Source organism: Squalius cephalus (assembly GCF_949319135.1).
Source record: "Squalius cephalus genome assembly, chromosome: 1".
Lineage (NCBI taxonomy): Eukaryota > Metazoa > Chordata > Actinopteri > Cypriniformes > Leuciscidae > Squalius > Squalius cephalus.
Window position 1 is genome coordinate 37,797,723 of NC_137122.1, and position 12,680 is coordinate 37,810,402.

General features: G+C 39.4%; 4 protein-coding genes across 7 annotated transcripts in view; 3 read left to right on the forward strand and 1 right to left on the reverse strand.

The window, feature by feature from the left end:
- ighd (immunoglobulin heavy constant delta) overlaps positions 1 to 12,680 on the forward strand; it is a 790,210-nt gene that overhangs the window by 556,976 nt on the left and 220,554 nt on the right. The gene's annotated exons all lie outside the window — the stretch shown is intronic.
- LOC307154331 (uncharacterized protein) overlaps positions 1 to 12,680 on the forward strand; it is a 780,250-nt gene that overhangs the window by 469,721 nt on the left and 297,849 nt on the right. The window lies entirely within an intron of this gene.
- Positions 1 to 12,680, forward strand: part of LOC307154345 (uncharacterized protein) — a 430,222-nt gene that overhangs the window by 304,880 nt on the left and 112,662 nt on the right. The gene's annotated exons all lie outside the window — the stretch shown is intronic.
- LOC307166221 (uncharacterized protein) lies at positions 161 to 3,808 on the reverse strand (the record flags this gene model as incomplete). The annotated part of the gene is made up of 13 exons (XM_079884436.1): positions 3,790 to 3,808; positions 3,492 to 3,670; positions 3,237 to 3,330; positions 3,023 to 3,132; positions 2,605 to 2,730; positions 2,348 to 2,462; positions 1,969 to 2,031; positions 1,586 to 1,640; positions 1,231 to 1,322; positions 780 to 897; positions 520 to 621; positions 253 to 423; positions 161 to 171 (listed from the first exon to the last, which is right to left on the reverse strand). Exons 2-13 carry the CDS (start codon positions 3,593 to 3,595, stop codon positions 161 to 163), a joined length of 1,161 nt encoding a protein of 386 aa, XP_079740562.1. The 5' UTR covers positions 3,596 to 3,670; positions 3,790 to 3,808.

Here is a 12,680-nt window from a genome sequence, read left to right on the forward strand (position 1 = left end):
CTCCATTCAAATTGAGAGCTTGTGAAATTGTGATGGTCAAGCATTTTATTTGTGATTACTACAGCAGAATAACATGGTGTTGATCTCACCATTCAATGTTTATGCTCCGTGATTAATATTTCCATATTTTGGTATTCATGATATTTTTTATTTCAATATATCATCCCATTCCTGTGTTGTTGCATGACAAGTAACAAAAAGGACAATGGTAAATATGGAAATATGGAATATAGCAATTCATATATATCATACCATCTTCATGTCTTTCCCATGGTAGGATATATCCCTCTGTCAGACTGCAAGCCAACTCCTCGTCAATCGGATCTCCTTCCACTACGGTGTTGTATTGCAAGACCTTTTCGCGAAGCTTCTTCTTCAACTCTGTCATTTTCTTTCTCTTTCTTTGTCTTGCCTGGTTGCTATCTGCAAATCGAAATGAAAAGAAAACTGTCATAATCCCAGATTATTATTGTTTTTTTAAAGTGTTATTGGTTTAAATAACTTGATTTGACAACAAACCATGCTGACGATACAGATCTTGCTTCTTGCGCAAAAGGGTTACAGTGATGTTCTCAATGTCAGCCCTTAGCTCTTCAGTACAACCTGGAGTGTAGACTCTCTCTAAATAGGTGATACAAAACAATTGACAAGAGACACAATTAGTGACATTTTCAAAATATAGCCACCTTTTATTATTTGTATAAAGGTACAGTCCTTAACAGATGTGTGTGTGTGGGTGTGTATATACACACATACATAGTGTACTTTACATGTTTTACCTGTGACCGCCCATTGTCTAACATCACACACCCACTGCTGTATTGTCTCCTGATCAAGGTTGTGCTGCTCCTTGATGTTGCTAAGGCTGGCAGCTTCCACCTTTGCCCTCTCTGTGATCTTTTAAATGGAAAAAATAACAAAATGTCCGAAAAAAGCTCTATGCACCACCACAATGCAAAATCCACCAATTTTACTTGAGCTTTCGGTACAAGACTTTCATCAGGACAGGTGTAACATTAAATAACACATTAAATATCTGTGTATACTAGCAAGCAGACCTCCCCTCAGTTACTTAAAATGAATAAAACATGATTATTATCAAAATAGTCGCATATTTTTTTCCGTAACATGATTAAACAATTCATCAACAAATGGTTTCAGATCTAGCTGTAGTTGGTGCATTGAGGGAAAGGGGCAGTGCTTAGGATCTCAATTATAATTTACCCTTACTTTGACATATCTGTGGGCTAACACTTGATGAAGGTTGTCCCTCTTTCTTCTGTTCCAACCCATGGCCTGTCGCGTTAGCATGTTCACTCTTCCTGATGAAAACAATAAGGCACCCACAAGCCAAAAAGTAAGATTTCACATTCAAAAGGCAATAAGAGAAACCCAACAGACATGCCTAAACCCTATCACTAAAAGTTAGTTGAACTGGTAATTACCTTGAAGTAATACAATGATAAATTTCGTAAGAACAGAACAGAGAAACTTTGTTTTTTTTAATTCCCTGTAAAAACACTATTAAGTATTTATTATTATTTATTTAGGCTACCAGAGCGTGTAATGTAAGTGTAACACCAACCAGCTTTTGTCATGTATTTTGTGACAAGTGCTGCCCTGGAGAGAAAGCTGTTCACCTATAAAGAAAATAATACAATTAAATTTTGGTCTCCTTTACATAAAAATATTACCTACACACCATAGATCTTAAACCTGTGGTTTAACAGAAAACATGTCTACTGTATTATCCAAGGAATTTGGGACCCCTTATGCATGCATGCATGCATTTTGAATTGCTAAAAACAACTGAACTGCCTGTTCTTTATTTTAACTCATACATAAAGGATGTACTTTATCCCTCACACCAGGCGTTTTACTTAGATGACAAATAAGTGCCTTTTGGTGTTATGGTTTCTATTAAGACTCTTTGTAGCCATAGTTAAAATACTGACAATAATACCATACCTGCTCCACTTCCTCTCCCACTGTGTTGCCTGCTCCATCCTGGCTTCTGCCACCCCATTTCACCTGCAACACAGAGTGAGAAGTGTTATGTAGCAGTACTTCAGAAGTTTTGATATAACATCATCCAATCAGGCATAACATGCACAAATGTAAAAATAATCCTTTGCATTGAAGATTGCATTAATGCATACAATTATCTCTAAAACATCTCATGACACAAGCTTTTTATTTGGTGGGGAAAAACAAAATCCCTGTCCAACAAATTTGAAAAAGCAGCTGAAAAGCAGTTAGTGAAAGATAACACACAGCACGTTCTATTATCCGACCCATTATTTCCCTATAGCTACAGCCATACCAGACTTAAAGTTATTGCATGTACCTCGCATTTTGCTGTATGGGCTTTGGCATGCATGACGCTCAGGAATGGCCTCATTTCTGTTAATGGCAGAAGCTCTGGTAAACCCTCTGCTACTTTGTTAAGGTAGGGCCAGTACCTAAAAAGCAGGAGCAGCATCATGTGAGTGTAACAAAGATCCATTTTTAATTGAAATCTAAAATGACTAACATCACTGTAAAGCTGAGAAACAAGACATTTTAATCATGGAGTTGGATTTGCAATATGACAATGAGGATTACCTGCATGTAACATCCATACAGAAGAAGGTAACATTTGCCTTCTTTGACATCTCTCTTTGAAGAAACATCGGGTAAGCAAATATTTCTCCACGGTAATGGTTCAGTCCTCGTAAAAGAAACCCATGTCTGATAAATCAGAAGAAAATCTAGTGGTTAAGAAACAATTGACCCAGTAAGACCTGGCTTAAGCTCACATCTCTGTCAACTGAGTGCCTATAACAAAATATATGATAAATATAATACTTGGCTACTACAAAGGATAGATAAATACCACTCTGCAAGCAAGCAAACGTGTGAAAGACTTGGATTGTCATTAAAACTCAAATATCAGACTCCAGGATCACACACACACACACACACACACACACACACACACACACACACACACACACACACACACACACACACACACACACACCTGCAAACTGCAACTTGAATGCCCTCCTCATCTATCTGAGCACCAGACTTTTTGGACATCTCTCTGCCAGCGGTGAACTTGGCAATACCGCAGACAGCACTGTCATTTGTCTATAAAGTCAGTTTATAACACATTTTAAGATACATAAAAACACAAAACTAAAATATCTGTATAAACAACTATTATTAAAAAAAAAAAAATCTAATGTTCATACACTTCTCATGTTGCCTCTGACAAGATCAACAAAGGTAGCAACTTCCTCGTCCTTGGCCAGGAACAAGCCCTCATATATGGGTGGCTCCTCAGTCCTGTCCATGATAAGATAACATGCGTCAGTAATAAAAAAATCACAAGTACTACATTTACTATTTGTTAAAATGTAAGTTATGATCACTCAATGACAACCCGAAGGGCTACTATTTGTGTTAGACAAGTCTAAAATAAACTTCTGAAAAATACCTATACCTACCCTTTTGACTTGCTGAAGCGGTAATGCTTTCGGTTCCCATCAGAGCAGACAGCCAACATGTCTGGAGAACATGCTGGGCACTCAAAATGATGGACCTGGCACATATCCTCTTCTTTGTATTCACAGAAGGTAAACTCAAAAAAGCTCCGCTGAAATGTATCAGCACAGATACTACCTGTCTGCATATTAAGAAATCATTGGTTAGAATTTTTTGAAGCAATGCCCACAATTAAATATTAGGTATACAGTAATATAATTTTGTTTGTTATATGTTTCAATGATATTCAGGCAGATTTACCCTTCCAGCTTGAACAGATCTGTGCTCCAAGTAAGCTTTACTCTAGAGGCCGTCAGTGTACGTGCAATGCTTTAATGTTCCTAGCTGTCCATAATGAACGCAATGAGCTACTCGGTTTCGATTTAGACCGCATTTTACAGAGAGGTGATGCAGTTTACACTAGTGTTAAACGAACACTGCAGAGCAAAGGGCAATTTGTGGCTAATTTTTTAAACTTTGATGAGCTGCCAAGCACAGTTAAGACCAACTCAGCCTGCTACAACATCCTGAAACATCCTCAGAGAGTTGGATTTCTGAAAGATTCACCTGTCCTAGGCGAGTATGAAAACCTTGAGAATACTCTGCAATGCCTCAGATCTGATGTGAGTGACGCTTTGCTGCTGTGTGCAACCACGTGTATCGCCGTATTCAGAGATCGCTCAGGGAGGTTTGGCTATTTTGATTCTCACTGCAGATCAGCATATGGAATGCCTGAGGAAGAAAGCACAGGTACAGCCGTGATGTTGACCTTCTTCCGTTTAGAGGACTTGATCGAGAGGCTGATGCTATTGTTTCAAGGGTGTTTCGATTTGATAGACCAGCAACAATTTGATCTACTGCCTGTATCGTTCATTAACTGGATAACTGAAAGCAGTGTACGTACTGAAGTCTCCCTGAACTGCTGTGAGCTTGAACGTGATGTGCAACCATCCACCTCTTTTGAGAACGAAGCTCTGTCAAACAAAGAACAATGCAGGTCTGCTGATGTCTCACAACTGTATGTTCAAGATCCGGTTCAAAAACCATCCGAGATTACCGTTAATGGAGCCACATCAGCTAATGATCAAGCCCACTTGACTTGTCAAGATAAAATGGACGTTATAACTTCTGTCACTCAGAATCAAGACAGTAATAAAAATGTGTCATTCAGTGAACTTTCTCATGGCATGCTGTCACAGGATCAATTATCGTTGTCATCTCCTAATCACCAATATTCACAATTGACAATTAAGCAGACAGAAAAACTGAACAAGACTCAGAAACTAAAGGCTTATTATCAAAAAAGGAACAAAGAAATGGTTCAGAGGCAAGGTGTTTATAACAAAAAACAGGCTGTACGTAAAGTCTATGATTATAAAAAAAGTAGTGAATACAGGCAAAGACATAACCAAGCTGTGAAAAACAATTATAAAAATATTAATGAATACAGAGAGCGAAAAAAGGCTTATGTTATTAGCAAGTACAGAAATATTGAACAATTCAGGGAGAAACAAAAGAATTATATAATTAAACATTACAGGAATGATGCACAATTCAGGGAGAAACAAAAGAATTATATAATTAAACATTACAGGAATGATGCACAATTCAGGGAGAAACAGAAGAATTATATATTGAGAAATTATAGGAATAATCCTAAATACAAGGAACAGCATTTGCAATATCTTGTTGATAGATATTTAAAGGATCCTATTTTTAGGCAAAGACAAATAGACCATTATACAAACCAATGCAAAAATGATCCTAAATTCTATGAAAAAAGGAAGAACATTTTTAAACAACGGTATCATTGTGATGCACATTTTAGGGCTCGTCAAAAAGAATATAACTTATTCAAATCTAAAAAAAATATATCTGCACTCAAGGTACTTCATACAGTACGCTGTGCACAAGACATACAGCACAAATACAAAAACATGAATCTGATGCGCCAGCAGAGAGACGCGTTACAAAATAACCAACCTGACGCAGTACAAGATCCTACTGTGTTAAAAGCCTTAAATGTTTTCAGAGCTGTTATAAAACAGGGGCCAACTTATGTCTGCACATGCTGTGCCAGAGCGCTCTTCTCAAATCAAGTCAAATCGTGTGATCGTGAGCGCTATCAGACGAATCCGACAGTTGCTTCAGTTTGCTTGACTGGAAACTATGTTCACGTGTGCTCCGACTGCCCTGATCAATGTCCCTTGGAGAACAGGAAAACCGAGTGGATCTGTCACTGCTGCCATAACACACTATTGAGAGGTCTGATGCCAGACATTGCTTTAGCCAATAATCTTCAGTTCGCTCCCATTCCTCCAGAACTCTGCGATTTGAATGTTCTTGAAAGACACGTTATTGCAAAGTACATTCCTTTTGCTAAGATTGTTACACTACCGAAAGGCCAGCAAAGAGCTATAAAAGGTGCCGTGATTTCTGTTGCATCTGAAGTAGAAACAACAGTGAATTCTTTACCCAGACCAAGTAGTGAATCACAACTGCTTACAGTGAAACTGAAAAGACGTCTGTGCTACCAAGGTCACTATCAGTTTCAGACTTTGAACATGCAAAAGGTTTTGTCTGTTTTAAGAAAGCTAAAAGATATCCATTCAGAATATAAAGATATCGTCATTAATGCAGAACTCTCTGAAGAAGAAATGTTTAATGAGCATGAAGAGTGTGAAAATTACATCAATGCTTCTGAAGAAGAAATGTTTAATGAGCATGAAGAGTGTGCAAATGACATCAATACCCCTGATGAGGAAATGGATATTGAGAACACTGAGGAACAGAGCAATGAGAATGAACACACTGATGCAAATGATGACACTAATGCAGAAGAGGAATCGAGAGGCCTTGCCTTGGACACATGTCTTCAGCCCCCAGATCTCGGCCAGCAGCTGTTGTCTTATGATGATGGGATATTTTGCATTGCCCCAGCAGAGAGAAACACTCCTGTAAACACTTTCAAAATTCCTAAACTTGAGTCTATGGCGTTTCCAGTGCAGTTTCCAGATGGCACGAACACATTTGATGAGCCTGGTAGAGCAAAACATGTTTCCCCCAGCAGATACTTTAACTCTAGACTATTCTCTATTGACAATCGCTGTGCGAAGGATACCAACTATATCTTCTTTGCGCAGTTTGTATCTGAAATGAACATGGCGACATCTAGTATGTCTATCCAACTACGGAAAGGAAAACCCATGACCCGTGATGGACGCAGAATAAACTGCTCACTGCTGCAGGACAAACAGGAGTTAGAAAAGCTTATAATAAATAAGGAAGCTACACGATTCATGCAACCATTAAGAGGGACTCCAGCATACTGGGAGAAATCTCTCCGTGATCTGTTTGCCATGTTGAGACAGCTTGGCACTCCTACATTTTTCTGTACGTTTAGTGCTGCTGAGATGAGATGGCCTGATGTGATTACTGCTATTAAAGCACAACAAGGTGAAACTGTGAACTTTGCTGAATTAGACTGGTCCGAAAAATGTGAAATCCTCAGAAGTAACCCTGTGACAGCGATGAGAATTTTTGAGAAACGTGTTGAAGCCTTGATGAGAGATTTGATAAATTCACCTGCTCGACCTATCGGTGAGGTAATTTACTTTTTTTACAGAGTAGAGTTCCAGCTACGTGGCTCTCCACACATTCACTGCTTATTTTGGGTTAAAGATGCTCCAGAGTTTGAAAAAGATCAAGATCAGGATGTGTGTGATTTCGTTGATAAATACATCTCATGCAAATTACCAGACCCAGACAAAGACCCAGAACTACATAAAATTGTAAGTGAAGTACAGATGCACAGTCGTAACCACTCAAAATCCTGTAGAAAGAACAAGAAGCACTGCCGGTTTGGATTTCCTAAACCACCCATTAAAAGAACCATGATATCACGCCCCAGGCCTCCTCCTGCAGAGAATGATGATGAAGGGAATGAAGCAGAGGAAAGAAATTATGCCAGTTTCGCAAAAGAACAGCTACAGAAGGTGTGGGATCTACTGAATGACTCGACTCAGAGTTTTGATAGCGTTACACAGTTACTTCTTAAAGTCCCCGTGAACCGGAAGTTGCAAACGACTTTTCTCCAGTGTTATGACGTATTTCCCAGTGAAAAGGAATATTGAACAGAGGGCAGGGTTTTACTCTAGCGCTCCTCCTCTCCATCTCTGCTCATAGCAGACTAACGGTTTGAGGGGAGTGGTTATAAGCGTTGCCCAAACCAATTCCTCAAACCTACGTCATCAGAGAAGGTCCTCCAATGCAGAGGGGAGGGGCATTTTCAGATTTTGATTAAAGATTACCATGGTAAAAAAAATTTTTTTAAAATATTTTCTTGCACGGATTAATTGTTCACCACAAGACTAGTAATATGCGCTAACAAAGTAAATAGGGTCAATTTTGATTTCATGGGGACTTTAAAGTAAACATGACCTATGAAGAGTACAAGAAACATATCGATACTATTTCTACATCAAGTTCAATATTCATGGAGAGACGACCACAGGACTGCTGGGTGAACGGCTATAATCCAATGTTGTTAAGAGCCTGGGATGCAAACATGGACATACAGTTCATTCTGAACCCCTACAGCTGCATCATGTATATTGTCTCGTACATTTCAAAAGCTGAACATGAGATGAGTGATTATCTTAAAAAAGTGATAAAAGACTCAAGCCATGATAACCTGTCTGAACGTGAGTGCATGAAGCAGGTCATGAATGCATATTCAAAGAACAGAGAAGTCAGTGCTCAGGAGGCAGTCGCTCGCACATGCAGTCTGAAATTAAAATCATCATCACGTGCTGTCATATTCATACCTACTGATGACAACGCTGTAAAGATGAGTTTACCAATGAGGTGCTTGGAGAGCATGGACATAGAGAATGTGTGGATGACAGGATTGCCAGAAAAGTACAAAGCCAGACCTAACAGACCTGAATTTGAGAACATGTGCATGGCTGAATTTGCAAGTGAATACCGCATTGTTTATGCAGGAAAGACAAAAGGTAAAAATGTTTTGCAACTTCAAAAAAACTTGGGACACATACAGAAAAGAACGAGGGGAAAACCTGCTGTCATCAGATTTGCCCGTTTTTCACAGCAGAAAAACCCAGAAAAATTCTATGGAACTTTTCTAAAGCTTTACTTGCCATATCGTTCAGATGAGCAGCTGAAGTCCACAAGATTTCCGACATATGAATCATTTTTGCATTTGCTTCTGTAAAACTACCAGGAACTGATGAGCTGCAGCGTGTGCACAATATTGTGAACGAAAACCGTGAGAAATATGAAAAACATAACGAGGCTATAGAAAAGGCTATTGAGGATTTTGAACAGAATGGTCCCGTTGAAGATGCATGGACTACATTGGCTCCAGCAAATGAACTGATCCGTTTGGAGAGCATATCGGAACGTGAACCCACTGATCCTAATGACGTGAACGAGCAGGACGATATTCCTGAATACACAGCATCTACCTCTGTCAGTAACACAGCTATGCCACTCGTGGAAGCTACCCAACAAAATCATGCACAGATTCGCAAAATGTACCAGAGCTTGAATCAAACACAAGCTTCCATATTTTATGCAGTCCGAGACTGGTGCAAAAGATGTGTCTCTGGTGAAAACCCACAACAGTTTCTGTATTTTTTGAATGGAGGAGCAGGAGTTGGTAAATCACACGTTATCAAATCTATTTATGCAGAAGCAACCAAGATTTTGCGCAGGCTTCCATGCATACGAGAGCATACTGACATTTCCAAGCCAACCGTTCTTTTAACAGCATTCACAGGAACCGCAGCCTTTAACATCTCAGGTAAAACACTGCACTGTCTTCTGAAACTCCCGAGAAGCTTGAAGCCTCCATACCAAGGCCTAGGAAACAGCTTGGATGAAATCAGGGCAGACCTTTCTAATGCACACATTTTAATTATCGACGAAATATCAATGGTGTCAAAACAGTTGTTTTCCTACGTAAACTGGAGACTGCAACAGATTAAAGGAAATCAAAAACCTTTTGGTGGCTTATCTGTATTAGCTGTTGGAGATTATTATCAATTACCACCTGTGGGAAGAGCAAAACCACTCTGTGTGTATGAGGACCATGTGCTGGACTTCTGGGCAGATCATTTTAAAATGATAACTATGACACAGATCATGAGACAGAGAGATGATCTTGCATATGCTGAGCTGCTCAACAGACTGAGAGTAAAAAAGAAGCACGAGAAGCTGACTGATGCAGACAGGTGCATGTTAGAAACTGTCATAAGATCCTCCCCTGAAGAGTGTCCCACTGATGCATTGCACATCTATGCAACCAATAAAGAGGTAGACAATCACAACAGTGAAGCTATATCCTCCCGCTTTTCAAATGTCATTACCATAAATGCACATGATTACAAAAAAGATCCCCGAACAGGAGAAATGAAAAGACAAGCGGCACCATTTAAAGGAGACAATCGTGACCTTATTGACACACTGCAGATTGCTATTGGTGCACGAGTGATGCTAACCAGAAATATTGATGTGGAAGATGGACTGGTAAATGGCACTTTTGGCAAGGTGGCAAAAATAACAACTCAGACCCGAGATGGATTGGTTCAATTAATTGGTCTTCATTTAGATAATGTGACTGCTGGACGAAAATATTGCAACAAAGCACCTGGTGGAGATGACAACATTGTCTATATTGAGAGGTCAGAGGAACCACTGAAAAGAAAAGGAACAATGCGAAGACAATTTCCCATGAAGCTTGCTTTCGCATGCACCATCCATAAAGTGCAAGGAATGACAACTGATTGCGCTGTTGTATCTCTGAAGCACATATTCGAATCAGGCATGGCATACGTTGCACTCAGCAGAACAACATCACTCAGTGGATTGCACATTACTGACTTTGATGAAAAGAAAGTCTTCTGTAATCCAGAAATAAGTGCCTCCTTGGAGAACATGCCAAGAGCGGATTTTCACAGTATCCAGCCCATCCTACATATTGTAGAGAACTCCAACCTGAATTCAGCTCTTAAAATCATCCATCATAACACAGAGGGACTGGAGAGTCATATGGAGGATTTAAAATGCCACCATGAGCTTCTCTTGGCTGATGTTTTGTGCCTCACTGAAACACACCTGTCAGGCTCAGCTGTTCCTGCACATCTACATCTGGATGGATACACCATGTACAAACGCAACAGGCATGCATCCTACACAAACTATGCACATTTGGCAAACAAGAATGGTGGTGGAGTGGCCATTTATGTGAAGAACAACTTTCAAGTTTCTCCTCTGATGTACATACAGAATGTTACTGACTTGGAATATTTGGTTTTGAAGATAGAAGCCCCCAAACAAGCACTTCTCGCTGTAATCTACAGACCACCAAGTTATAATTTGGCAGAGTTTTTGGCACACCTGAACGCCCTCTTGACATCTCTGGAGATATTCGATTTGAGGCCTCTAATCGTCTGTGGCGACTTCAATGAAGATCAGCTTTCTCGTTGCAACAAACCTATTCTGAATTTGTTTGAAGATAAAGGATACACACAGTTAATCAGCACCGGGACAACAGAAAAAAACACTCTTCTAGATCCTGTCTTCATAAGCGGCACACACTCAAACGTCAGAGCAGGAGTTCTACAGACGTATTACAGTTATCATGATCCGGTTTATTGTGTTTTAGAGTAGAAACATCAAATATATCATCACTAATCTGCATCACACATTCAACCCTGCTGTAAGATAACATCTTTATTTCAAGAAAAAAATGCTAATACAAATAAATGTATACTACAAAACTGTTCACATTGTCTACTTCTTGTGTGCATGTGTGTGTGAATGTGTTACATATAGACTGTGTGTTTGTTTGTTTGTTTGTTTGTTAGATAAGGAATGGATGGAGAGTGAATGTCCTTTCCAAGGATCGCCACCTTGACGTGGTGGAAAGGCTTGAGTGTTCCAGTGATCCCAAGAGTGAGTAATTCTGTTCAGTTTGACTTGCTTAAGGGTGAGGTTCCAGACTAAGTGCGATCCAAATTGGCATTAACTAAATAAAATCATTTTTGAAGCATAATTACTTGATTATGTCTTTCTTGATCCACACACACATTCAGACACACTCACTCACTTACACACACACACAAACACACACACACACACACACACACACACACACACACACACACACACAGACACACACACACACACACACACACAGATACACTCACTAACACACACACACAAGTTTAAATGAAGTAGTAATTAGTATTAGTGTTGCTAGGCAGTTGCTAAGGTATTTTGGGTGGTTGCTAGGCAGTTGCTAGGGTGTTCTGGGTGGATGCTATGGTGTTGCTAGGTGGTTGCTAGGGTGTTCTGGGTGGTTGCTATGGTGTTGCTTGGCGGTTGCTAGGGTATTCTGGGTGGTTGCTAGGGTGTTCTGGGTGGTTGCTTTGGTGTTGCTAGGTGGTTGCTAAGGTATTCTGGGTGGTTGCTAGGCGGTTGCTAAGGTATTTAGGGCGGTTGATATGGTGTTACTAGGTGGTTGGTAGTTGTCACAGATGGTTACTATGGAGTTTTTATAGAGTTCTTAGAATGATTTAACACTTAACTAATCGCTATTAGCATGTAGCTATTCACTGCTAGCATGTGTAGCATGTTGGAAGTGCTGTTTGCTAGCATGAGTCAAAAGAGCCAAACCTCATCTCTATACGATGTTCTGATACAGAGATATAGGTCTTGCAAAACGGTTGCTAGGGTACTCAAGTTTGGTTGCTATGGAGTTGCTCGGGAGCTGGGAGCTTTAAACGTAAGAAGTTTAAAGTGGTTTGAAGTTTAAAGTAGTTTACAGTAGTTTGAAGTTTATGACAGATAGATAGATAAGTTAATAGATAGATAAACACACACGCACACACACACTAACTCGCTCACACACTCACTCAGACACTCACACGTACACTCAAGAGTTTATGAGTTTAGAGTTTATAAGTGTATAAATTGATGAGTTTATAAGTGTATGAGTTTTTGAGTTTATAAGTTTAAATGAGTTTAGAGTTTAAGAGTTCAGAGTTTATTAATTTATGAGTTTAAGAGTTCATAAGTCTATGAATTCATGAGTTTATAAGTTAATTAGTTGATAAGTGTATGAGTTT